The 27906-nt window shown below is 46.2% G+C and overlaps 1 protein-coding gene across 1 annotated transcript; it reads right to left on the minus strand.

Moving 5' to 3' along the window:
• Positions 1–26824, minus strand: SAMHD1 (SAM and HD domain containing deoxynucleoside triphosphate triphosphohydrolase 1; the record flags this gene model as incomplete). The annotated part of the gene is made up of 16 exons (XM_084217637.1): positions 1–1898; positions 2938–3075; positions 3389–3493; positions 4621–4710; positions 7386–7525; positions 10413–10528; positions 11869–11960; positions 12458–12566; positions 12663–12763; positions 15311–15466; positions 16215–16285; positions 18055–18170; positions 19866–20026; positions 21335–21407; positions 26530–26596; positions 26671–26824. 16 exons carry the CDS (start codon positions 26822–26824, stop codon positions 1776–1778), a joined length of 1812 nt encoding a protein of 603 aa, XP_084073763.1. The 3' UTR covers positions 1–1775.
• Positions 26825–27906: the final 1082 nt, after the last annotated feature.

A 27906-nucleotide genomic window follows, 5' to 3' on the forward strand; every position in this document is an offset into this window, starting at 1 on the left:
AATTTATTCTTCAGAGAGGCTCAGATGAACATGTTGAGAAAAGAAATGCTCTCAGAACTTAAAGTTAAGTATAAACTTTTGGTTTAACATAAACAAAAGATCTTTCCCAAGTATAAAGTGCAGAGTTAGTAACAAATTAAAAACAAACCAAATCAACAAGAACAAAATTATATCAAAATGATACTCGATCTTATGCAGACAAGGGAGATAAATGCCTTCACTCTAAGATATTGTTTCTTGAGGAACAGTAAATTTTTTAAAAGCTTTTGAAGAGGTCACAAGCCCTTCTAACCAATCTGGTTCATCTGCAGGTCTGAAATACTCTCAGACAGGGGCACCAGAGGTTGCACCTTCAGACACGTGAGCACAGATACATAAGCAGCAGAAGTACCTGGCTACTCACTTTCCCTCCCTCTAACAGCATCAGCTCCCAGGATAAAAAGGGCAAAGGAGATATTACAGGGGTTGTGCAGTTCTCTCACAGCACCTTCCCACTGGGTTTTCAGGACCTACTCTGGCCACCCACACCTGACTGCCTGAGCCAGATGTTCCACACCTCTCTCCCCTTTCCAGACATAAAGGCCACAGACTGCTCCAATTCCTGAGCATTACTGAACATTTTACTTTGTGTTTTTAGTTTTGTGGTCAGACTTTTTCAATCTTTGAGGTTTTATTTAATGAAAGCAGCCTTCCTCTTAGACCTGAGTAAAAGATGAGAGGAAAATGGTCTTCATTTGTCCAACAGCACAGACATTCAGAACACTCACACCAGTACTGCCAGTACAGGAAAACTGTAAGAACCCTCACAGAGCTCCAAGAGACAGAAAAATGATACAGGGACAGCCATGAGGTCCAGGAGAACAGATACAAGAATGGAGGGATTCCTGATGAGCCTGTCTGCCCAGTACAGTGTACAGCAGAACCAAGGTGCACTTGGTGCAGGATGGGCAGAGCAGGGCAGAGCCCTGCTGGCAGAGCCCTCTCTGCACACCTGAGCCCTGGCAAACACCTGGGCAGCTTGGCCTTCCTGCAACCACTCACAGCACTGGCCTTGTGAGCAGTCTTTGCAGGGCAGACAGTAAAAAATATAACATTCCATGTATAAAAAATACACAATAAAACAATAAAAGGCTGCATGGCACTGCAATGCATTGTTACTTCAATAAAAATTGTGGTCACTTGTAGCAAGAGGCCTGCACCAGCTTTTTGAATACCAGAAATTTAATCTTTGATTATCAAAAGATTCCCCTCTCCCTTCCTTTTTTTTTCATGAAATTAATTTTGCTAATTTTGAAGATGCTACCCTTGGTAATTTCTTCTTTATCTCCCTGTACTTTCAGAAGCATACTTATCCCTCTCTTCCTCAGACAATAAGAAAACCCCAACCCCCCAAAAACCCCACCAAACCTGGTTTGGGATTTTTTCTGCTATGTCATGCAATAGCACAGCTGAGGAAGGGATCAGGACTGGACAGAGTAGTAAAAACCTGTAATAACAATGGATTGCAATTTTTAAAGTTACTCCTGCTACACAGTGCCACTACATTAAAAAAATCAATGAGAACTGAGTTTACTCTGTTGCAATAAATTGTTTTTTAGAAGTCCATCTGGAATATGCACTTTAAGTATCTACATTAAAACATTCTGTACTGCAAAATGTATTCTGCATTGTTCTGTGAATTATTCCAGTCTGTCCAGCCAGCTTTTAGAAAAGGTGATGCTCAAATTTACTCATCTTCTGAGGAAGCAGACTGAATAGCACCAAAAAGAAACCTGTCACTCATCAAAAGAAAGCCTTTGTTTGCAGCTGGGTTCTGAGGCTCTCCTGTGTTCATCATCTGTCATGCTATTCCAGGTTTCCTTCATTGGAGTTAGATGAGGAGCAACAACATCACCATCCTGGTATGAAAATACAGGAAACATTAATTCACTTTTGCTTTCCATTCTAAAGCCAAGAAAAAGCAGCTCACCCTCAGGCTGAACTGGAAAAAATCAATCCAAGGTCCCAGAATCTTTGCAAATCAATAAACATTGGTGACTGTGCATCCCAGAGGTGGAAACTGCTGCAGTGAGTGGTGGGGAGACAAAAGTGCCCTGCCTGAGAAGGCATCACCACTGGCAGTCCAGTTCTTCCTAAATTATTACCAGAAAATCTGGAAGGTCACTGGTGTACTAACAGAATCATCAGTGTTTCCTGTGACCTCACCCAGCACCTCATCAGCACTGCTGCCACCAACCTGTCCTTGGTGCTGGAATGTGCCTTGCACTGTCTGAGACAAGCAAGGCTGAGGCAGTGGGGCTCAGCCTGGGCAGACACAGGTGTGATCTGGGCTCAGGCATTGCCAACACAGAGCATCAGCTGCCCAAGAGCAGAAACTGGCTGGTGAGATGCACTTTGCTGTGCTCTGCAGGGTGGCTGTGCCTGAACCTGAACAATGTGCTTAGAGGACACAACCACACTCTACAACCAGGGAGAGCTGTTGCTCGATCCATTTGTAAAAAACCCTTCTGAAATCACCTGCTCTAAAAGGCAGAGGCCAGAAGAATGACCTGAAGAAAGGCTCTTACGCAGTTCCCACGCCTGCATCCCCAGCTAGGAATGCTCCTCTCCTGGGAGCCTCTCCTGGGTGAGGATGCAGCCCAGAAAGTGTCTCTGCCATGGCAGGGGTTTGGAACAAGGTGATTCTCAAGGTCCCTTCCAACACAAAGCACTCCATGGTTTTATGATCCTAAGGTACTTTCAGGTGTCTCCAGCACCACTTCAGTGAAACAAAAGCACCCCCAGATGGGAGCTGTGATAAAACCAGGGCTTAGGTGAGTGAGTGGGTGCCTCTGACACAAAGGCAAAGCCTGAATGTCCAACTTGTTAATGAAAAAGCAAGCTTATGGATGGAGATTATGGGCTCTAACCAAGAAATATGATGAGTGAATTTGTTACCTGTGGTTTGGTGAAATCGTTCTGCATGCACCACTGAACAAAGTACTGTTTTGCAGCTGAAATAATGCGTGGGTCCTGACTTTTGTAATAAACCCGGACAACCTGCTCCATAAATATTTTGGGTAAAAGCTTTGAAACCTTTGAAATAAAGCAGAAAAAAGCTTTAGTATTTCTTGGTATACAGAAGGAAAGCAGTAAGAATCTCTACTACAATCTATGAGTTTTATCCAAAGCAATTGTGATGTTCCAACTCCTAGTGCATTCCAGTTAAATCTGTTCATAGGCAAAGGCTGTCAGGGTTCCAGATTGTCACAGTACAACACACACTGAAGATCTGCAAGGCCATGGATCCCACCATCTCCACAAATCCTGCAGGAACAACCACACAGGACTGTGCTCACTTACATCACAGGTGGTGAAAATGCTTTTCAGAAGGAAAGTAAAAGCCTACCTGTTCTTTAGTGATTTTGACTGCCTTGGAAGGATCAGCCTTGCAATAGAAGTGCACCTTATCAATTGGATTCTGCTCCTTCATTCCATAATCCATGCTGATAACCTTGCATGTAAAAAAAAAGAAAATGGCATTTGTTAATGTTTGTCTTTAGGTTTCTCACAACAAATACAAAAGGCCACGCACACTCCTGAAAATTACACTCATCAAATTAACAAATTACACTCATCAAATTAACAAATTATTACTTAAAAAAACGATCTGGTATTTGGATTTTGCATCTTTATTCTAGCCCCTCTTGCTCAGATGCTGCCAAGTGTATATTCACATTTACAGTGACCAGCTCCCAGTTGTGCTCTGAAACATTCCAGTTTCCAGCACTGGAAGTGGACTGGACTGCCAGCCTGGGCCCCCCAAAACACACATCCTACAGAGGCTGCAGCAGAGCTTACAATCCTAAACATGAGGTTTAGACACTATTTACATTGGCCTGCTGCACCAACATCTCTGTGGTCAGCAGGGACCCAGCTCCCTATGATTTCAGTTTGTGGGATGGGAAAAGCCCAGGCAAATTCTGCAAAGCTCAGTGAACTGCTGCAGTCTGGCCAAGTGAAGGGAACCTTCAATGCAGGGGTGCTGCAGGAGTGGCTCGTGATGCCCTCTGTGGAAAGCCACTCTCTCTTCCCAGGATGAGCTGAGAACAGGGATTAAGCTGTGTGATGCCAGCAGACTGCCCCAGCTCCCTCCTGTGTCTCAGGCTCCCTCCCTGCCACCCCTGCTGGCTGCAGACCGAGCCGTGGCAGCAGCTGCTTTGTGCCTGCAGGCATCAGGAGTGCAACACCTGGAGCCTGGAGGGCACTTTGCCTCTTCTCCTCCCTCTGGCCCCACAGGTTTCCTGCCTTCCTGACCCATCCAGTGGTCCCCAGGCTGCTGCCACTGACACTCATGTGTCAAACCCCACAGGTCTCTCCACTGCTCCCTGCTGGAGTGAGGACAGTGACAAGAGAGCCCACTTGTCACCAGGAGCAGTGTACAGGTGACAGCCCAGTGAGGCTCCCCCCACCTGCCCCACACCCTCCCACCACAGCAAACCCCCCACAGGAAACCTCTGAGCCTCAAAGGGAGCCAGGCTGCAGCCACAGACACCCTGTGGGTCTGCTCCTTCACCAGCCTCCACAAGGCCCTCTGTGATGGAGAAGTTTTTACTTGAACCCGCTCTGAGAGGTGTTTACATCAACTATGAAATTCTCAGCCTTTAGCTCCACATCTGGAGGGTCCTTCTCTGGCTTGGAATTAGCAATGCTTTCTGCCAGGCTGTTACTCTGAAAGAAACCAAACCAAAGGATTAACTCAGTAATTCAAATTACATTTACGCACTCTCAGGTCTAGGTCAAGGCAACAACAGGTGACACAATATGTTTTTAACTAAAGCTTTCAATTCTTCACAGCTTGACAAGACTCTTGCAACAATCTGGTTGCTTGAATTACTGTATACCATAACCATTAGTATAAAAGCAGTTTTTAGAAACAAAGCAAACTTATGCAAATGAGAAAACCCAAAATCTGCCAGTCTGTGAAGCAGGAGCTTTACACCTGATGATGGGACAGGGGGAGAGCAGGAGTGCAACATCCAGAATGCTGAAGTGTGAAAGCACAAAATAAGTGCCTTCAACCAACTGTTTTACAATACAAATGTGTTACAATTAAGTTCCCCAAAGCTGAATACTAGACATTTTCACTGAACTTTTCAAATGAAGGGCTGCAGGATCTTACCCTCTGATAAAGCTTTTATATCTATGCAGTAAAGCATTTAAAAAACCACAAGAGACAGACAACCACAAAATAAAAGATCACACAAAAAGTACTCTGCTAAAGTGCTCCACAAAAGCTGAAACCCACAAAGGAGTTCTGTTTGGTTTTGGCCTCAAGGGAATATTCCCTGCTGACACTTAGGCTAACACAAAGCAGAGGAGCATGGTTAGATGGAGAACAGCTGTCCACTGAAATGTGTGAGTCCTCATTCAAAGGCTGTGGCCTTTTTTCAGGGCCGCTGTGTTCTGGGGAAGATGCAAAATTTGAAGCACCAAGATTTCCTGGGAGCAACTGAGACTCATGGGAGTGCAGCCCAGAGCAGTCTGGAGACTGTCCAGGAAGGAAGGAATTCCACTAGAAGCAGTTGGGTTGTTTTTTGGTTTAGTTGTTTTTTGGGGTTTTTTTTGCTGTTGATTGGTTCATTGCAGAGATGCAGAGACTGACAAGTAGAAAATCACACACATTACCAAGATAAGGCACATTTGTGGTTTGCAGTGACTCAAGAAACCAAGGAAAGACTGAGAGCAAGCTTGGAGGAAAACTTTGCCAGGAGGGAACAGGCTTGAGGCAGCCTGTTTGGAATTATTTCTACTCTATATCAGAATGTATAAGTGTTAATTTATTGCCTAACTTTGCTTGCATAGTTTTGAAATTACCTCTCTAGTTTGCATTAACTGGAAACTCAACCTGAATTTGAGAACTCTCAAGCTCTTTGGGATTTTCCCCTGGCTCTGGCCAGCTTGAGAATCACAGAAATGCACAGGGCTGGAGCAACCTGCTCTAGTGGAAGTCATCTCTGTCCATGGCAGGGGGTTGGACTGGATGGCCTTTAAAGGTCCTTTCCAACCCAAACCATTCTGTGGTTCTAAACACAACCTTGTGGTGTGGGAAGGAGCAGAGCAGCCACAGCTGTGTCTTGTGCAGCTCCCCTGCAGCGCTGGGAGGAGACTGAGCCTCTAACATCCCTGCCACAGGCACTACAGGGGAAAACCTCCTCCCTCAAGGCCTCAGCTGTGCACCCCGAGCTGATTTAATTACAGCACCAACAGGGATCCAGTCTCCCTTCAAAACAGCACCTTGGATACCCCAAGATTCAACGCCTCTGGCTGGACTTACAAAGTGAGAGCTCTCCTTTCATTAACCAAGCTTCTAAAAGGAGCTGTTTAAAGGTGGAAATCATAACATTTGCTCTCACACCTGTCTCCTAATTTGTTGGGCCACCTACCCCAACCTTCTCCTCAGAGGGCAGAAACTTGACAATCCATGTACAACCATTTAATGTTTGCTTTCACCTATTTCCTCCTGCTTTTGTAATACAGAACCTCTTAACATGACTTTTTCATAAACAAAGGACACAAGCAAACCTTCTCTTCAAACAAAAAGATGAACAGCTACATCTAGTAGTCCTTTTCTAACCTTATTCTTTAAAAGAGATGAACTACTTTATGAAGGCTTTCTAGATACAGACATCACTTCTGGAAATTAGAAATAGAAAATTTTCACCATTATGGCTGAAATTTGGGGATAAGCAACTGATGATCTGACAACACAGAATAGCACATTAAAAGAGCTGAGCCAGCTGAAGTGAACTCTAATATATCATTATTTTGAAATAAGACAACAGGAATTAAACTGCTATCTGCTTTGAAAAGCACTAATGAAAAAGACTGGGAAAAATACATGCATTCTCATGCTTAGTACAGAATTTAATACCAAGAAATTCAGCAGCTATTATCCAGTTTGATATTTACTCTCAAAGCAAAGCACACAAATTACAATTCAAAGCAAATGTGTTCCTAATTGTTTTGAAATTTTCATGAACATCAAATGATGTAATAACCTTTTCAATCACTGGACTGTAAGAGTCTTTTTTAAAATTTTGTATTTTTCAGGAAAGGTTCTCCTGAAAATATTTCTGCAATAATTCAGCTTCTGAATTTCCACCTGTTGGCATTCTTCTGACTGTTTGTAGATAAATTTTTCCCCAATTCCTTACATGTTTCATGGCTCAGCTACTTAAAGATGGGAGGAAAACTTTTGATTCTATTTTTCAAATAGTAAATAACAAAAAAAACCCCAAACCCTCAAACTAAACAAAGCCCACATAGAGACAAATGGATGTTCAGCAACTTCAAGAACATTTTTATGGGAACAGAATTCAGAACCTTCTGCTAAGGGACATTACCTTTATAATTTTCTTCTTTGATTCAGGTCGAGTCTCTCCTAAAAACTTGTATAATTCACGTCGTTCTATTTTACGCAAAATTTCTCGTGCCTCCTCCAGTTCTGGATGAGTTGAGTGCAGAATTTCCAGGTAGACACAGTCTGCCAAAGTTGCATTGATTTTTGTTACGTATGTCACAATCCAGTGTCACAGTAAAATGAATAAAGAGGGCCAAAGGTTAAAGCAACCAGAAAAACTGTTGGTTCAGGAAAGTCACTTTCAGGGAATGATGGAACCAAGTCTGACAATGAGAAGTCACAATATTATCTTACTTATCATTAGATTCACAACGGTTGGTGGCAGAAAAACGATCTCAATTCTCACCCTGGCAACATAATTTCTATTTCACTAGAAGTTACTTTCTTCTCTTATTTAGCCAGTCTTGCTTAGCAGACTATCCTGAACTCCACCACTAACTACCTGAGGACATGGGTGAAGACTCTGTTTGTAAAACAATAAAGAATGGCCATTAAGCCTTCAGGTTTTCTCAGACTTTGGATGCCAGCATCAAAATCCTCCCTCCTGACTGCACATGACAGTGACACATGCAGCAAGATTCCCATCATCAGGTGGAGCAAGACAGGCTTCTTTTGATGTGGCTTCAGAGCAGAAAGGTTCTTTTTGCCTGTCCTAGAGCCTGCTGCTGCCAGGATGCTGCTGGCCTGATCTGCACCCCATGACTACTTTCCCTGCCCAGGAACACCTGGGCAGCTTCGACACATACTGCAAGCACAGCCCTGGAAGAGCCCACCCGGAGCTGAGGAGCTCCCAACAGGGTCCAGAACAATCTCTGAGTCATGTACCAAAACACCTTCAACTGGTTTAATGGACAAGGTCAACCAAAGCCAGGAACTCCTCCATGAGGAACCACAGACCACGTCTCTTCAGACAAAGAAAAGATATTGCAGGGGAAATAAGAAGCCCATGAACATCTTCCCTGTGCAAAAGCAGCAGTGACAAGGAGTGCTTTGCTGTCTCAGCCTTTACTAGAACTAGGATTTGCTGCAAAATCAGGAAGCAACACATGGTGGTTCTTCACCCACCATGGAAGAAAGTTAGGGAACTTTCTTGGGGTATCTCTGCTGCAGAACCTCCCAGAAGTTCATCATTTGTACAGGTCCATAACTGGACAATTTCACAGAAGCATCACTCACCAGGGACTGCAGAAACAACCCAAAGGAGTGTCCAGGTTACAAGCACTTCCTGGATTAAAGAACAGGTGTCTGCCAAAGATGGGAACCTCCCTTGAAATGGAGAATATGCCCCCCTTCCCTCTGAGTTATTATAACTTTGAAATGACAGGGCTTTCAGGCAAAGCTCTGGGGAAAGGAATAGCAGTTCCTTGCTAGCGAGTGCGTGTATAACCCGGCAGACAAACCCCGAGGCCGGCAGCAAGGACGAGCAGACGCAGAGCCCCAGCGCCGCCCTGGCCCGCAGACGCTCCCTCCGGGAATGGGGAGGGGGCCGGGCTCCCCTTCCCAGTGAGGTCGGGTTTGGAAAGGTCCCAGTTCAGCAGCTGAAGCTCAGCCCCGGTGAGCAGAAAGCAGCACAGGACAGAACTCCACGGTGGCAGCGAATTCTCCCCAGGGCAGCAGCCTGCCCGTCCCACCTCTGATCCCAAGGGCGGAGCAGAGCCCAGCCCAGCCCCTCACCCAAAATCTCCTGCTCCTCTGCCCTTCCCAAGAGAATTGTAGCAAACTGCACCCTTCCCCCTCCTCCTTGGCTACATCTTTTGTCTCTCTTAAGTATTGTGCATTCCCATCTCTTAGGTAACAATTGGAAGAAAATTCCCTGAGAGAAAAGAAAAAAAAGGAAAAATCTTACTCTGCACAGCACCAGAGGCAGGAAGGAGGTTTAAGAGGAGGCCATACCTGTCCTTCACGCTCCACTGCTGTTCAGCCCCCCTTGCTGAGCAGATGGTCCCAGCAAGCAGTTCCTTGCCGTGGCAGACTGTGAGAGGCTGGGCACAGCCCTGCTGTCCTTGCAGGAGCTGTGCTCCTCACCAGGTAACACAGGTATTTACAGCAGGACCTGCCAGGCCAGCCATTCCCCAGGAACAACTTCACCTCAGTTCTTTCCTTTCTGCCCAGCCTTCCATTGTTCAGCAATGCAGCTCAGGTTCCCCAACAACTACTGCCCCTCAAACCACCACCCTTGTCCACACAGTAACCCTAACCCTAACTAACTGCAGAGGCTGTGGCACATGAAGGACTACCAGCAGAAGGCCTTCAGCATGACCAAGGCTGAGGCACACAGGATTCTCTGCTCCAGTGCCCTGAGGCCCTGTCACTTCATCCAGGGACCAAAGACAGAAGTTCTTGAGTCTCCCTGTTGGCCATCTAAGGCTTGGTGATGGAAGCTCAGGAGGGCTGGCTTGGAAGTCCTGGTGAGCTGTAGCTGGCAGGTGCTGTAAGCCCTGCCAGTGATCAGGAGCACCCTGAGCAGGACCTGCAGCACCCCTGCCCTGCATGCACAGAGCCAAGCACTGAGCCTTGGAGCAGCAGGGTTGCCTGGCCCCCACTGCAGCTCTGAACACAACCAGGGCCCCACAGCACAGACCAGGAGAGGCAGGCAAGCAGGGCTACCTGAGACCCCACAGGAGCTGCTTGGAACTGCTTTGGGAACAGGTTCACACCACAAAACACATCCAGAACTTCCCCTGACAGAGCCACCTGCAGCACCACTTAGAGCTCACTCACATCCCACTTGTGACAAGTGCAACAAACTCAGGGCACAGGTGGGACCTTCTAACACTGCTGAATCTGAACATACATGGAATACAAAGTTGGTGCTTCTTTCTTTCTCTCTATCACAACATAAAAGTCATTTAAATTAGAAGGTCTTGCTCTCCCTTCTAGCAAGATTTCAGATCACAAGCATTAGACAGCCCAGGCCTGCCTCACCTTCTGTGCACAAAGGCAGTAAAACCAGCATTTTAACAGGTACTCATGCTCTTTCACTGCAAAATATAATTCTGAGACCTCATACCAGTTAGTTTAGTATAGGCTTCCATGTCCTCCATTGCTGTAGAAATCCGATACACTTTTCCTCCAGAGCCTCTTATTTCAAAAAATTTGTCTGCTTTTTGAAAGGCTTCTGTTATCCTAGTTTGAGACAAAATTACAGCTTCAGGATAATATAGTTTTGAAACAAGTCACTGGTCAACAGACAAAATGAAACAAATTAGTGTATTATAAACAGAAGACAACAGATGAAACTGTATCCCCAGCACACAGCAGACACTGATCACTGCAACATCTTGTCTCCATGCTGTCACTGCACATTCCAACAGAGATTTACTGAGGACAGGTTCAGAACAGAACCTTTAGATGAATGAGAAAATTCCCTTTGTTCTGCTTCAGACTGGGTTTAGCACTGCTGAGACAATCACAGAACCCTGCAAAACAGTGACATGGTCCCTCAGCTGCAGTAAGGCCCCCTCACAGATCACCAAACCCTTTTACAGACTCTTTGCTTCCCCAGTTAGCTGAGAGGGTACAAAGCATTGTAAAGGGAAAGCATCACAAACATTTAGTATTTTCAGATGGGAAAAAAATATAATTTAAAGATGAGGCTCTTCCAAATTTCCATGTACCTTGCTTTTATTTCCAGCCTGGATACTGTTTTGGAAAGGCTGCTATAATTATAGGAAGCCAAGAAATGAGTTTTTCTAAACTAAAAAATATGTTTTACTTGTCATATGTAGGTACTGTCAAACCCCAGCATTTTTAGTTTGAGTTTTAGAAGGTCCCTAAATCAGGAGCTGAAGTTTGTGAAATGAAAGCAATCCAAATCACTCTTGTACTGTGTAATCCTCAACATTCCTTTTTACCAAACTCAACAGACAGTTACCCAGCAGACAAGACCCTAAGGAAAAAATATTTGGGGATACAAGTATTTCAGATTCTCAAGAAAAGTAAAAAGAATGCTATAGGGAAAATTCTATAGACATCATCAAGAGAGGTAAAACAGCAGGTAGCCAGCTGAGTTGGTCCTGAACAAATCTTGCATTACATAAACACAAAGCCAGGCCTCAGCTGAGCTACATGAGCCATTTCATGACTTTGTTAGTAACCTTGCTCTAGTAACCAGGCAGTTTGAGCTAAGTGGTCTCTAACTTGCAGATAAGGATTTGACTTCAGCTGTCAGCAGTTTAAATGGTTTAAGCACACCCTAGTCCTGTGCTTCTTCAGGCCTTCAGCAATTTCCCTCTGATTTAATTCAGTGTGGAAGGATGCTTTTGTCCTCCTCTCTTTCTGTTTTTATTTGCTTTGCTAACCACAGCCTCTATGATGCTCTAAGCACTAAGTCTTTTCACAAGAATCAGAAGTAGCTTTTATTCTATGTCAGACCTTATTGATTTTTCTGAATATTCCAGATGGATATGGATTGTTTCAAGAATTTAAATACAAATTGAAAAGGAAGGCAAGGAAAATATACTTGCATTATTTCAATGATGTTGCCAGTCTTATGCTGGTACGCTCTCCGGTGCAGGCAATTCCGGGTGTGGAACATCTCATACAAATTGCCAACTTCCTGAATCAAAAAAAACCCTATTAGCATTTACTTTTGCCACTGTCTTACTAGGAAAATTAAAACAATCAATTAATTAATCAAATTAGTTGTCTCCTCCCATTCACAGCATAAAGCAGAATGATTATTACTCACAATTTCCAAATTTCAAACTGGCTCAGGCCACGGCAGGAGAGCAGAGTGCTGACAGTGACCCCAGGCAGTGGAGAGGACCCTCATCCCTTTAGCAGCCCCCCACCACAGCCACGTTCACTTCCTGCCCAGCACACCTGGAGCAGAATTACACAGATCTGACAGATCTGTAGAGTCTCCCCTGACAGGATCTGCCACAAATCCCTTCAAACAGTGGCCTGCTCTGTCCCTCTCCCAAACAGCAGCTTCTGAGAAAAACTTCCAGAGCAGCAAATACTTCTGTCCCTCTTGGGCTAAGGGAGCATGGGGCAGGATGCCCAGCCAGGGGGTGCAGCTGCCCTCTGTGCCCCCAGGCTCCCCCTGCTCACCTTGTCTCGGGGGCAGATGTGCTTCTGGTTTTCCACGTCACAGACCCGGGTGAAGATGAGCAATCGCTTATAGTCAAAATTATTGGGGATCCCCAGGTGATGGCAATCCCTAGAAATATTGCACAGTGTTTAACCATGTGATCATTTTTGTACATACAGCAGCGTTTTGTCAATAGGAATTCATAATAGAATGTAAGATTTGTACCTTGCAAAATAATCCCACTTGTCAACGTCAATGCCATTTTTTTTATTAGCTACAATCTCATAGAGGAAACTTTTCTCCTTTGGTCGACCACGGTAGGGCCACTGACAGGGGAGCCAAGAAGAAAAACATCAGAAACAAGAAATTAAAGTGTACCAACAATGTCAAATGGCTTTTCAAAGACAGTGGGAATACACCTTGACTTTGCTTGTGATAAACATCCAACACTGAGGTAGTGAAGAACACAAAGACAAGGAAAGAACTTCCAGAAGCTATCAGGCATTAGAAATTCAGAAGAGGACCTAAGTGACTGTCTTCTCATAATCTACCAAGAAGAATAAAATCCATGAACACAAGTATTCATTGCCCATTACTCTACTAAAAGAAAGCCTGCAGCTTTGAAATGGAAAAACAAAAAAACAACATATCATTTTGGAATTATTTCATTTTCAGGGAATTAAATACACAAATACGACACTGTCCTGCAAACTTTTGCAATTTACAACTTCATAGAACAGAGTTTAAAAACACTTACTTAAAGGTTTTAAGAAAAAGCTTTTGAATACTCAGCTACTTAAACTCCTGCCTCACAAGGGACAATTCAGCCAAAAGGTAAACAGGAAACAAACACCAAAATAATAAGACACAAGATGCACATTTTCTTGAAAATTTAAAGATCCTTCACCTAAAAATATGCCATAAAATGGCCTTGAGATTCTGAAAGTGGAAAGCATTGTGTGCAAACATAGCTTCCATGTTACCTGCACTACAGAAATGCTAAAACTGATGTGAATAGCAGCAGAAACACATGCAAGCAGCAGGATGCAAGCACATTGTAGATAAAAATACCATGACCACAGAGCTCTGCTACTGGGACACGTTCAGGACACTGTCTGGTGCCTGAACACCCAGTGTCCATGTCACGACAGGCCTGCAGCACAGTGCACAACCTGCCAGTGCAATCTGCTGCCTAGCCCCAGAAAGGTGCTGCCATGTACCGTGTGTGGCACTCCTCTTCTGGTATCCTGCTGGAAAACAGGCACAGAATCCAAACAAGGCAAACCAGACATGGGGAAAGAACCTGGCACAAAATCAATGCTAGTGGCAGGCACCAAGATTCGTGTGCAAACAAGCCCTGTGGGATAAAAATCAGCTTGTGGATTTTGTAAATGGATGTCCCCTTCCTATAGGATCTCAGACTCAATTTCACTATGCCAAGTTCCTTGTACTAGCCATGGGATTGCTACCCACTCCTGCAGCAGAAAATAATGGGCAAGTGTGAACATTTGTGGGTTATTTGTGTGGGACTACATATAAATTCTGATTAGAACCAGATTGTCCTGACAGATCTCCCACCGACTTCAGCTGCTACATTGTTTACTCTGGTGTCAACTGAATGAGTGCCCTTGAAGAGACAAAAGCTGTGAAGTGTAAAATGAGGAGAGAGGACTGAGGTCTTTCATAGAGTCGCAATGATTAACAACTGCCATCCTTCTTGCTTGCCTCTTGAGGCAACTCATTTCTTCAAGTCTTATCCTCTATGTTTGCTACTGCAATAAACCCAAGCATTTCACTGCTGTCATCAAAGCTGTTGTGGCTCTGGCACTTGTGCCAGGCTTGGATTGCTCACATCCTCATCACTGCCAGTGCCCAGCTTTGTTATTCAGACCTGGGCCTCCTTTACTCCAGGCCAAGCCCCCCGAGATCCCTCAGCTGCTCCTCATCATACTTGTGTTCCAGACCCTTCCCCAGCTCTACTGCCCTTCTCCATTGCACCTCAGTGTCTTTCTTCAAGTGAGGGGTCCAAAACTGAATGCAGAATTTGAGTTGTGGCCTCAGCAGTGCCCAGCACAGGGGCACTGTCACTGTCCTGGTCCTGCTGGCCATGCTGTGCCTGGTACAGGCCATGTGCCATTGTCCTTCTGCCCACCTGGACACATCTGGCTCATTTTCAGTCACTGGCAAACAAACAGCACCTCTTTTCTGCCTAGCCACTTTCCAGCTGCCCTGCCCCCAGCCTGCAGCAGGACCCAACACCTGGCATTGTGGAACCTCACACAATTGGGCACATTGATCCAACTTATCCAGATCCCTCTGCAGAGCCTTCCTGCCCTGCATTTCCTAAACCCAGGCTGGCTGGGCCTGGCTCCCTGCTTGTCCTGTACGTGCTGCATGATGGCATTCAGGATGATCTGCTCCATGACCTTCCCTAGCACCAAGGGCAGGCTGACAGCCCTCTAGTTCCTGGATTATCCTTCTGACCCTTGTTCATGGAGCCACATCTGCTGATTTCCAGTCAAGTGGGACCAGCCAGGACTGCATGTAAATGATCAAAAATACCTTAGTGAGCACGTCTTCCAACTCTTCAGTACCCTTGAGTGGATCCCAGTCACCAGTTAAGTTCCCTAAATACAAGTAACTTTCTACAGCTTTCCTCTGATCTGGAGGCTTTTGGGTAAGAATTCTCAGGGAGCTGTAAGCACATTAACACATCTACCAGCACTCTAAGAAATAAACACAACACTCCTCCAGCATCAGTTGAGACAAGATTCCCAGAACTTATAGAGCTAGAAATAACATATAGCAGAAGCCAAATAAAGCAAAATAAAGACATTTCTTGGCATAAGCACAGGAGCAACACATGGACTCACCGATTTCACACAGGCAGTTTCATCTATAGGACCTCCTATTTGTTCCTTGATGAACAACATATCTTCTTCCAGGTCAAGACCATAGGACTCCATGACTTCTTCTAGTTTATTGGAAGTGATCAAATGCTCAAACATTTGAACAGAAGAAGTTTCATGCTGTGAAAAAAGCCCATCCAAATACTGAATTACATAGTTTAAGTATCTTTCCTGCAAAGTCACATCTTTACTCCAAGCCATCAGCACTGACTAGCAGGGCACATGGGCAGGCTGGTGTGAAGTGCAGAAGCTGGGTGCTTTCCTAGTCATTTTCAATCAAACAGAAGAGGAAATCACCCTGTCTATAGAGTCCAAAAACACACTCTTCAGCAGACAGCTGTTAATTCTGTGTGTTGACAAACAGCAGCAATGCAGTTACAATGCTAAAAGACAAAATAATCAATTTTGCTGTGTAAAAGATTAACCAGTTTACTCATCTGATTTTGCTAAGAAATTACAAGCAGAGAGAGGCCTGAAAGGACTGTGTTGCACTTCGTTCACAGCAAACAACTGTTTCGGAAAGTCTGAATTCTGAACAATATTGAATATCCTGCCCTTGCACTAAACATCCTGGAAAGGAAGCTGCCAGTTGGTATTTTTGAAATGTAAAATATATTCTGCAGAAAGTTCTTAATATGCATTTTAAGGCACAATGCTGACCAAAAATGATCAGTGCAAACCTAACAAGGATATCATCACAAGATTAGAAAATAACATTCTGGTTCTAAATTAAGCCATCAAAATGATGCAATAAGCTAAGGCCAGATGACCACTATAGCCTCAAAAGCACTGGAACTCTTTAAAGATTAATTATTCTGCCTCTAAAAATTTCAGGTTTGTCTTTTTATTTTAATAGTGAAAAGCCTACCTTCCAATTCAAATCTGGACGAGTGAGTGGAATAAATCTTCCATCAAACATGTGTGAAAATGGCCCATGACCTTAAATATAAAGATTACACAGGTTTAATTTGAGACATAGTTGTCAGCAAAAATTTCTTGAGCAAGCTTAGGATCTGAATTCTCCTGTATTTGACTTTTCTTGACATATCACAGAGTCTTAGACTGCTTTGGGTTGGAACAGACATTAAAGATCATCTCATTCAGACCTCTGCCATGGGCTGCTCCAAGCCCTCTCCAACCTGGCCTTGAACGCTTCCAAGGATTGGGTGGCCACAGCTTCTCTGGGCAACCTGTGTAAAAGTCCCCTGGTCCAAAGTCGCTCTGAGCTCTCCTGGAACCCCTTTTATGTGGTCAAGGCCTTCCTGGAGCCTTCTCTCCTCCAGGCTGAACACTCCCAGCCCTCCCAGCCTGGCTCCAGAGCAGAGGGGCCCCAGCCCTTTGTGTATCTCCAAGGCCTTGGGGCGATTATGGGGTGCACAAGTAGCACCCCATCCTTATGCTGGGGCGCAGGGCTGGTGGCAGCACTGCAGGAGGGGGTGTCACCTGAGCAAGGCAGAGGGGCAGAATCCCCTCCCCTCTGCCCATGGTGGGGATCAGCCCAGCACAAGGGGGGGTTCTGGGTGAAGAGGGTCCCACGGAGATTCGGCTGAGTACCAACAGTCACACCAATGTGGCTCCATGTCATTCTGCTTTATTCAGCAACTTTGGCATATTTATCCTTCTCTATGCACTGTCTCATGCCACTACTGCTTAATGCTCTATGGTTGAGTGGCTGCATTCACACATACATGTTATTGGCTGATTGGCTGTCATGCTATAAGCATTTTAGCTAAGGTGTGCTAAATCAGCAGTTCCTACAATGTGCATCTGGCCTCGTCCAGGCACAATGCTCATTTTTCCTTCTTGTATCCATTCGAGGATGGTACATGGTCTATCTTGTTATGAGGACAGTACATGGTCTTCAAAGTAACTGTAATCTGTAGGACAGGGTTGTCCAATTCTTGTAAAAGTACAGCATGACCTTGTTCTGTCAAGAATTCTTCTATATCTGGGCTGCCTCTGGTCCTGTCTTACCCACCAACGCCCCCAAGTTCTTCTCCTGAGGGCTGCTCTCAATCCACTGCCTGCCCCTCCAGCCTGTCAAGGCCCCTCTGGATGCCCCATCCCCTCCCTCCAGCATGTGACCCCATCACACAGCTCGGTGCTGTTGGCAAACTGCCCAAAGGGACATCAATCCCACTGTCCCCATCTGGACATGGAGCCTGTAGCCACCACTCTGAGAGCATATAATTCCTTCCCCATCACCTGTGATGAAAACTCGGGTATAACAAGTACACCTTCCTAAGATACTTCAAGTACTACTACACTTAACAGCCTGTTCCAGCACCCACACCACAGGCAAGTACTGCAGCAACATTAAGAATATTAAATTACTCTGTGTCAGCTCTGAAGAAAAGAAATGTTTATGAAATAAATGTTACAATTTTTGAAAGGAACACTAATTTTCATTCTGAAATGTTTGAAGAGACCTGGAGAAATCACAGAAGGAAGTGGACACTTTAGCCACTGAAGGCAGAACTCTAAGCACCATTTGGAAACAGGACAAAACAGTAGCTAAGAGTGGCCACAGATTCAGGTGGAACTGTCTCCACAGATGTACTCCAGACCAAACAGAACAGATAAAACCTGTCTTGGAATATGGCCATGCACTGAGCAGCCCAAAACAGCTCACATGTTCTGACCTCACAGCCAGCTTTTCATCCTGGTTAGCTTTCCAAGAGCAACAACCCAGCTCAGGTGTTCCTTACCCAAATCATGACAAAGCCCAGCAATTTCTACACAGAGGATGTCTCGGTCAGTTATATCCAGGTCTTGTTGTCTTTCCTTCAGTGCACGAACCAGACATCCTGCAAGGTAGCCAACCCTGTTGCAGGAGGAAAAGAATGAAATATAGCATTGGTTTAGGATGAACAGAAAAAAAGAAGCTCCCCTACTCTGTTTTGCTCCATTAAGTCACAGCCCTTATCTGAGAGGCAGTATACAAAGAATACCCAAACCCTGACGTGGGAGAAAAATCACAAACTGCTTCCTGTAGTAGAGTTTTAGTCCTCCAAAAGCAAAAAAGCTTTTTTTGGAGGACATGGATACCATGCCCAAAACACAGAGACTCTACAGAAACCTGCAGTATTTCATAACACACAGCCCCAGAGTAGCTGTATAAGGGAACAGCATTGCACTGCTGACAGTGAGAATCTTAAAGCACCTGAGCTTACACTGAGTCCTTGAATTCCAGTCAGGGCAAACTGCAAAGGTCCACAACAGTCACCAAAGCATTTGGTACTTTTTTCAAACTGCTGCTTTATTAATAGCTCATGACAATTATTTCTCTTCTTCTCATTCATTTTAGATTTGAGAATTGATTTAATTGAATGGGCACAAAACCAGCAGGAGCAAATATATGGCACATAGTCCCATAAACTTTTTATTAAAACCTCTGCACAAACCTCTTTTTCTACTTGCCTCAACAGTTCCCCTTTTTAGAACAGCTTAAAGCAAGACATGGACGAGGTAATAATTACCTCTATGATGAGGTAATATGTTCCATTAGTCCAAATTTCACCATTTGATGGCTTTTTACTAGACCAATAAGCACACGAAGATCAGTTCTTCTATTTGCAACACTGTAGAAATCTTTGGCATTATATACAAGTGGAGAACAACTGTCCTAAATTTAACTCAATAGATCAATGGAACTGTTCAAAAGAAAAGTTGCTGACAGAACTTAAGTTTTCACACTTCTGTTGTGAAAACTTTGTTTATATTCAATCACATTTCTGTCTTTTTGGTTTACCAGATGCAATCAATCCAGGCTGCCTCATTCATCTCACCCTTTTGCAAACTTATAACTTTCCTTATAAGTAAGCCAGATTTACTCCACAATATTTCAGCACCAACAAAAGCAAGGCTGGCCAGATCACCTGATTAAAAACCATTTACAAGTTTAATTTCACTGCTTCTTGAGATACACCCTTAAAACAAGCTCAAATTTGTCATTCATCAGCTTTCCTGAGGAGTGTGAATGACCTAGCAACACTCTACATATTCTTGCATCCATCATATTTCTGTTCAATGGAATGACAGCTACCAGCCTGACAACCTGCCATGGACTGCATGAAGCACATCTACCTACAAAGGCAAACATTACAGATCAAATTCATTTTGGCTGTGCTGGATGATGTGTGGAGATTACAACTTCTGGCAGATGGTAAGAGTAGCCCTGGTACACTTACTAAGTTTATGCTTTAAAACTTATATTTTGACTGGGGGAACATAAAGCACTTACAGATTTTAGCTAACATTATTCTTAGACTAGTAAAGGGTGGGGAAAGAAATCTAACATTGATCCATCTTGGTTTGTTTATCTGTCTTTATTAAAAGAAATTCAAGGGAACAGCCCACAATCCCATGGGATATCCAGGAACACTCGAGACCAGAAACGCCCCCCCAGCAGCTTTCACCAATGCTCAGACAGCAGTGCCCCTTGGCTGGCACTCCAAAGCAGCAGAACCAAACTTAGGGATATCCAGATGCCAGAGATGCACCAGAAGCACCACCTTACCCCAGGGAGTGCTCGAAGCGGTTGTGAGAGGCTCCCGGGAACACAAAGTATGTTCCGCCCAGCTGCTTGATATACCGCAGGCGCTGGAACTGAGGGGTGTCGATGATCCGAACCAGCAGGGGATGCAACTCAATGTGCCCGTGAATAGGATCATTAAACACCTACAGAAGCAAGGAAAAAAAAAATTGACTTTGAAAAGAAACAGGCACCAAGGTAAAGGATATCTAGAATGATCAGGTATTTGGTGGGAGACACTGTTCATCTTCTGCAAAACAGACATACCTGCCAAACCTATATCAAGGTCAGAATCATAGGAAGGTTGGGGTTGGAAGGGACCTTGAAGATCACCTTGTTCCAACATACTACCATAGGCAGGGACACTTTCCACTAGACCACACTGCTCCAAGCCCTGTCCAATCTGACCTTGATCACTTCCAGGCACAGGGCATCCTCAACCTCTTTGCGCAACCAAATTTATCTTGGAGAACTACTAAAGCTTGACACCAAAAAGATAAAACTGCCTATTTCACATAGCAAGGGAAGTCAAAGTGCCTAAAAATGTTATCTCCAACTGTGCAATTCCAAAACTTGGCATGAGTGAAAACTGCTGTCTTTATTAATCTCCTATTCCAATTAAAGCAGCACACTGCAATGCATGTCTGAGATATCCAATAAAAGTGTTTGCTCTGATACTGTTCATGCTTTTAAAATCAAATGCAATATTGCTGGGTGGAAGTTATGATTGTTACTTTTTTCTTAAAACAAAATATAAATCCCCAAGATGACCAAAATATGAAATAAGTACTTCCTGATAAGCACATATTTTTAGAGACATCTCAGTAACTACAGGGACTCAAGGAGAGAAGGTAAACACATTTAATCTTTAATCTTTGCTGTTAAACTACAGGTGAAACCATTCCATCACACACATATCTTGGTAAAATACTGAGGCAAATAAGGTTTTCCTGTGCTCTCTGCCCTTGGTCACTGAGCTGGGAGGGCTCTAGCAGACATGCAGACTGCTACAGAACGTGCACAGCCCCGGCCCCAGTTAGAGCAACACACACCACTGGGAGAAAGAGCTGGACACAGGAAACAGGGACAGCAAGGAGGAGTCTGTTAACTCAGGCCTGGGGAAAAACGAATAAAATAAACCAAGGGGAGGCTCTACACAGAGGGATGTGAAAGGGAGCTTCTCCTACTCATGTCAAACAGCTCTTTGCTCATTTAATCCCTCACAACCTGGAGGTGCCCACTGAAAGGTTCCACATGATGATTCTAGTATTTCTTCTAGTTAATGTGGTTTTTCACAGAGCACCACTACCAAGGGCCCAGAGTTTGCTGCTGTGCAAAGGAAAGGCACCAGCTGGCAGCACCAAGCCAAGAAGGGGGAGGCAGAGAGAGGGAGCAGAGCCCTGTGCAGGGCTTGGGGCAGGACCTGGCCATGGTGTCCCCATAGCATGGGTTACCTTCATCACCTCCATGTGCTGCTGTTGCATCTGTGTCAGGCACGCCAGCACTTCCAGTCGCTCAGCTGGGCAACTAGGAAGGAAAAAGAGGCACTGAGAGCAAAGTCTGCAATGTACATCCCTTCACAATTTGCAATACCTATGGAATTACTTATGCAAGTTCCTACTACTTTGATGTTCCTTGATGGAAGAAGACTGCAACTGCAACTTTTTCAGAAAAATATTGAAAGCATTTATCCTTCTAAAATCAAGTATAGAAGGAAGGAAACAAACACCTACAGAACATGTCTGCAGAGCAGTGTAAGTGCTTCCCCCCTTACACAGAACTGAGAAATAAAACCACCAGGAAACTGCTGAAAAAAATTGTGTAAGCTACACCTAGTGTCCTTTAAACTTATTCAGACGCTGCATGTTGCTTTCCCATAACTGACATTTTTTAAGGATGCAAAACTTCCTTAAACTACAATGTCAGAGTCCCAACAAATTATTTTTATAAACATTTCTTGTAGTTAGTCAACTGTCTAGTAAAAGTTTAATTTTGCCAAATTAAGTTGAATTTTACATAAATTAATTTCAACTCCAGCAGCAAAACCACTGCAGTTTAAAACATGTTCTAATTTTGCTGAGACTGATTCTTCTATTTTGCAAAGACATTGTGCTGTCATTTTTAATAAATTATTAAAGGTCCCCTTTACAACACACAGCTAAACTTTCAGTGCAGATACTCTGCTGTAGCCACGGTGGTCTAAGAGCACAGGTGGGACAAGTCTGGAGTGAGATTGAGAATATGCCCTATCACACCTACTTTTACTAACTCTGTCTGCAAGCTTTGCCCTTGAGCTAAATGGATTCAGCCCCAGCAGGACAGCAAACACTACCATGGGAAAATACCTTTTCTCCCAGCAGTTAACCACCAAGTTTGGTTTGATATCAGCCTTTCAACATAAAATTTAACACAAAATAAGACTATAAAGTGTCAACTATTAGGAAAAAGTACTGCTTGATGCACTACGTATTCTCATCTGAATCATTTCATAATTCTCAATCCCTAAAATATTAAAGGCATGTGATGTTTGAGCTGTTGGTGAGCAGTGTTTCTCTCAAGCACTTCGTATTCCTTTCCCTAACAGGGAGCTCTTGGGCTGTAGCTGCTGCTCAGACTGCCACAAGGCAGCACTGGAACACCTCTCTTATGCAGACAGGCTGAGAGAGCTGGGGCTGTTCAGCCTGGAGAAGGGAAGTCTGCATGGAGACCTCACTGAAGCCTTCCAACACCTTAAGAAGACCCATACAAAGGAGGGAGAGGGACTTCTTATAAGAGCAGATACTGTCAGGACAGGGCCAATGGTTTTAAACTGACAGAGGGCAGGGTCAGTTAGCTATTAGGAAAAAATTGTTTCCTGTGAGGGTGCTGAGGTCCTGGCACAGGTAGCCCAGAGCAGCTGGGCACCCCATCCCTGGAAGTGTCCAAGGCCAGGTTGGACAGGGCTTGAAGCAGCCTGGAATAGCAGAAGGTGTCCCTGCCACAGAGAGATGAGATGAGATGAGATGAGATGAGATGACCAATAAGGTCAACCCAAACCATTCCACAATTCTAAGATGAAAAGCTCCCTTGGTGATGCCCAGACCAGCATGTGTTCCATGATACAACTTGGGGGGCAAAGAAATCAACATTGTGACCAGCAGCTATTAAACTAATAGAAGGAATGCTTCTAACAATGTATTTTTCACATGGAATCACAGAATTAACCAGGTTAGAAAAGACCTTTGAGATCATTAAGTCCAACCTATAACCTCACATCACCTTATCAACTAAACTGTAGCACTAACTGACACATCCAGTCTTTTTTGAAATATCTTCATGGATGATGACTCCTCCACCTCCCTCCTGAGCAGCCCATCCCATCCCAATGCCCAATCACTCATTCTGTTAAGGATTTTTTCTTAATGTCTAGCCTAAACTCACCCTGGTGCAGCTTAAGGTTGTGTCCTCTTGTCCTGTCACTTGTTGCCTGAGAGAAGGTACTTCCTTCCAGGTAGAGAGTGGTAAGGTGTCCCCTGAGCCTCCTCTTCTCCAGGCTAAACAATCCCAGCTCCCTCAGCCACTCCCCATAAGGCTTGAGTTCCAGAGCCTTCACCAGCCTTGTTGCCCTTCTCTGGACATGCTCCAGCATCTCAACATCCTTCCTAAATCGGGGCGCCCAGAACTGGACACAGCACTCAAGGTGTGGCCCAACCAGCACAGGCTAAAAATCACTTCCTTAGTTCTGCTGGCCACACTATCTGTATTTTAATATGCTCTGTTAAGATCTGTCATCTGGCAACCCTTTGTGTCCCACACTGGGCTCCAAGAAGGATTGTTGTGGATTAACCCCAGAGAGGAACTCAGTCCCACGCAGCCGCTCGCTGTCTGGTGGGACAGGGAGGAGAACTGGGAAAAGGTTAGACCCTGCATGCTGGATACTGGTGTGACCAACTGCCTGGATGCCCCACCTTCCCTGCTCTTCATCCTCCTTCAGAGAGAAAACAGCTGCAGGGCATTTTTCACCTAAAGTCTCCAAGGCCAGACCCTCCTAAGCAAGACAAACAGATTTCCTCTAACAGCCAAAGCAGCATTACTGATGGCTGCTTGGAAATGGTGACAACTGGCACTTCCTCATCCACTCCCCTCCCTGCTTTGTCCATACCCTCCTTCATGCCACAGGTCACAAGGATGAGAAAATCCCTTTCCTGTGCCCAAAGAGGTCAGCCAGACAGCCCCACTCATCTTCATCATCTGTGTTCAGCACTCTGCACGTCACAGGAAACATCCACTGCCAGCAACATGAAACTCACGGCACTGCCTCCAGGCACCACTGGCCCAAGCTCTCCCCTCAGACCATCCAGGAACTCGGGGAACTAAAGACATGCATTCATTAGTGACCTGTCACAGAGAAATTATACAACTTACTGCAGGACAGGGTGCAGCAGACAGCAAAAGAATTGATCTGAGTGCCAAGTGAGAGATGTTTACAAAAGCAGAATGCTTGAGAAAATTTCTCATCCTAAAGAGAGTGAGGGAGAGGGGGTGAGGGAGAGAAAGAGAGGAAGAGAGAGGAGCCCTTGGAGTCCGAGATCAATCTTCATGGAGGTAATGATCGATGCTCCTTTATTGCAAATCTGACGGCACATTTATATGTTAATGCAGGGTTCAGCGACTGAGAACACAATTTCTTTATATTGTTTGCCCAAGGGCAGCATATCTCTGCTATCATACACGCATCCAGGGTTGTGCAGCTTGCCTCTATCCAGTGTCTGCTCAAAATGCTCTCCACATCATCCAACTCTCAACAGTTTCAGCTTAATAGAAACAAGTTGTCAGATCTCACAGAAAAAAACTTATACAAAGTTAACATTATCTTATACAAAGAAAACCCACAAGCCACCTGTAAACCCATCACCATCCACTCTCCACGTCAACTGAGAGCTCTCCACAGTCCTGTGCCTCCATCACCTGTATCTCATGGTGAGGGACCCCTGGCTATCCCATCCTGCTGCCCAAGTTCAGCACTGACAGACAGTCTCTAACTCCCTAGACTGGCTGCACATGTCCAATGTGTCCTGGACACCTGATGCTCCTTCCCTGTAAGAAGCAACCAGCCTCCTGGCAAATCCTAAATAAAACTAGACACCAGCTTGTCATTTCAGTCAGGCAATTACCTGATACATTTCAGCAATAAACAAAGCCTTCAGCTGCTTTCCACGCCATCACAGCATTTCTATCTGCACACTTCAAACTGCTGCAGTTAAATCCCTCTTCGACAAAAAGAGAAATCAAAAATACCTTAATGACTCCAGCACGTCTTACCCTGTCCGAAGCACAGCACTTCTGCCTTGTCCCGCTGCGTCACACCAGCTTTTTATTCTCTTCTAACACTCATGCCCAGACACCCGCCCTTTCTCACTCCCCCTCTGCACGCTGATGTCTCAATAAAACAGAGGAAGAGCCCTTCACCCCCAGAACAGCATGAGCTCAGACGAGCCTTCAGCCAAGGAGTCAACACCAAAGTGCTTTAACCCCCAGCAGAAAGCACAGCTCTGCACTTGTGTGCACCTGCCAGATTACACACCCCAGCCTACCTCAGGGTTACCAACCACAACATCAGCAAACAGCTGGAGCCAGCAAGTGGGTTTTGAAGGAAACAGTATAAACAAGGTTAACAAAGGAGTAAAGAAAAGACATTACAAGATTAAAAACCACCAGGAAGTATGTGGTGAGCAAGCAGGCTCACATCCCAGCAGAGGGGAGCAAAAGAGGATCCCCAGTGAGGCAGAGAAGGGGCAAAGGGGCCTTTCCAACACACAGAATAGCAGGACAGATTCATACTCTTTGCTGTTCCAGAAAAGCAAGAAAATATATTTGCCACCAGAAAGATAAAAGGGTTTTGGGCCCAGTCATCCGTCACTGCTGGGAACAATCCTTTACACACTTTAGAACAGCATCCAGTGTCCCTGTGTTCGTGGCAGGTGACCACTACCAGCCAGACTGCCTGCTCTGGACTGCTCAGGGCAGCAAGGATTCAGCCACTCACCCACGGGCCCCTATTCTGCCAGAACATACCAAAACACTTCTTTTTCAACAGCAGCCCACACTCCTGCCGGCCAAACAGAGAGCCAAGTGCCGGCAGCTGCTGCAAGGCTGACCTGTCAAGGCCCTGGATTTCTCCAAAGGAGACGGAGGGGGGACACAGCCTCTCCTGAGCAGCACCTCCCGCTCTGTCAAACACCGGGGACACTGTCGTTCCTGGAGCTGGAGCAGCAGCAGCTTCAGACAGAAAAGTAAGTTCCTATCAGAAGCCCCGGAGCTCACTCTTGCATTCCCAATAACACTCCAAAGGTCACTGTGCTACCCAGGGGATTTTCATTAAACCTTTCTAAAGGATCGAGCTTTTTTGCCTCTCATGGTTATTTGTGCAGCAAGAGTCCGCGCCGTGGTTGTGCTGGGATCAGCAGGGCACGGCACCCGCTCCGAGGCTCGGGGATCAGCCCCTCGAGCCCGTTCCCCGGCGTTCGCCCCGCACGGTTCCGCTCGAGGCGTCTGGGGCGGCCGCGGCCTAGAGCCGGGCCGAGCGCGTGTGCAGCCGCTCCCCGCGGGCACGGCCCGCCCGCCGCAGCTCCCGCGCCTCGGCCCCCCTTTCCCCGCGGGCGGCGCTCACCAGACGCGGATGAGCTCGGGGGCGCCGGCCGGCAGGTCCAGCAGCATTCTCCCGGTGACCCCGCTCTCTGCGGGAGCAAGAGAAGCGTCAGCGCCAGCGGCCGGGCCACATGGCCACGGCCCCGGCTACGGCCCGCCGTACCTCGGAAGCGGCGCAGCAGGCTGGGATCGCCCACGCCGCAGCGGGCGAGGTGCTGGCAGAGCCGCTCCGTGTCCCACAGCCGCGGGTCGCTGCCGGGGCCGCGGGGCCCCTCGCACCGCGCGCGCTTGGCGGGAGCGCCCGCCGGGCTCCCCATCCCGCGCCGCCACCGCGCAGGCGCCACCGGCCCGGGGGTCCGGCGCGCAGTGACGTCACCGCCCCTCGCGGCCCCTCAGCCACGCCTGGTCATGGCGGCCGGCCCGGCTGAGGGGTCCCGGAGGAGCCGCAGCCCCGGGAGGAGCCTCCGCCCGCCCACAGAGCCCGCCGCACCCCGCAGCGCGGCAGGGTCCCCTCTGTTCGCCGCGGCGACCCTGCTCTAGGGGGATTCACGTGGACTACCTGGAACCCTGCACCGGCACTGCCCGGTCGTCATCCCAAATCCCAGCCATCCCCGCAAACACCGGCTGCCACGTGGTGCTCCCTAAAGAAGCGATGCCTCAGCACTGCTGCCTTCAAACAACACTGCTGAATCCGAACTCGTTCAGGATCTCATTCCCCAGACATCATGAGCCATGGAAACAGCCTCACCACAGCTGCCAGGTGCCCCGTTCCTCCCAGCCATGGTAGTGGACACCACAGCCATCCAAGGCAGAGACACATGGGCTGGTTTTTATGTATTTTGTTCTCATATAATTTCCCAATATCCGTGAAAACAGCTCAGTTGTCCAAGGCCTCTGAGTGCCATGAAGGCCACAGAACAGGCCTAAAACTTTGGATCTCCATTACAGACCCCACAGAGCAAGGCTAAAAAATTCTCTGCTGCCTCGATCCACCCTGCCAGCCTTCTCAGAGCTGTGTCTGCCCACGTGCAGCTGCACATGGTGCCCGATGGACGAGATGCTCTCACCAGCACAGCTGCTGGGGGAGCCCACTCACTGCTCCCAGCAACCCCATGGACAAAGGGTGTGCCAGGCACTCCTCCTTGGGGAAAGCCTGTTGCTCCACTGCCATCACCAGCACCCACGGGGGCATCCCAGAGATCCAGACCCCTGCACACCTTCAAGCTCCCTGTGTGAGCCAGCAGTTCTGTGATGCCTGGCACATGCTGTTGTTTCTCCCACTGTGCTCACTGCAATGCTGCATGGGCTCCCACGGGGAAGGTTACACTCAGCAGTTCTACTCAGCAGTATGACGAGAAAGTTATACTCAGCAGTATGCTCACATGTGCTGGGTCTACAT

The sequence above is a fragment of the Fringilla coelebs genome (assembly GCF_963513975.1).
Source record: "Fringilla coelebs genome assembly, chromosome: 18".
Classification (NCBI taxonomy): Eukaryota; Metazoa; Chordata; class Aves; order Passeriformes; family Fringillidae; genus Fringilla; species Fringilla coelebs.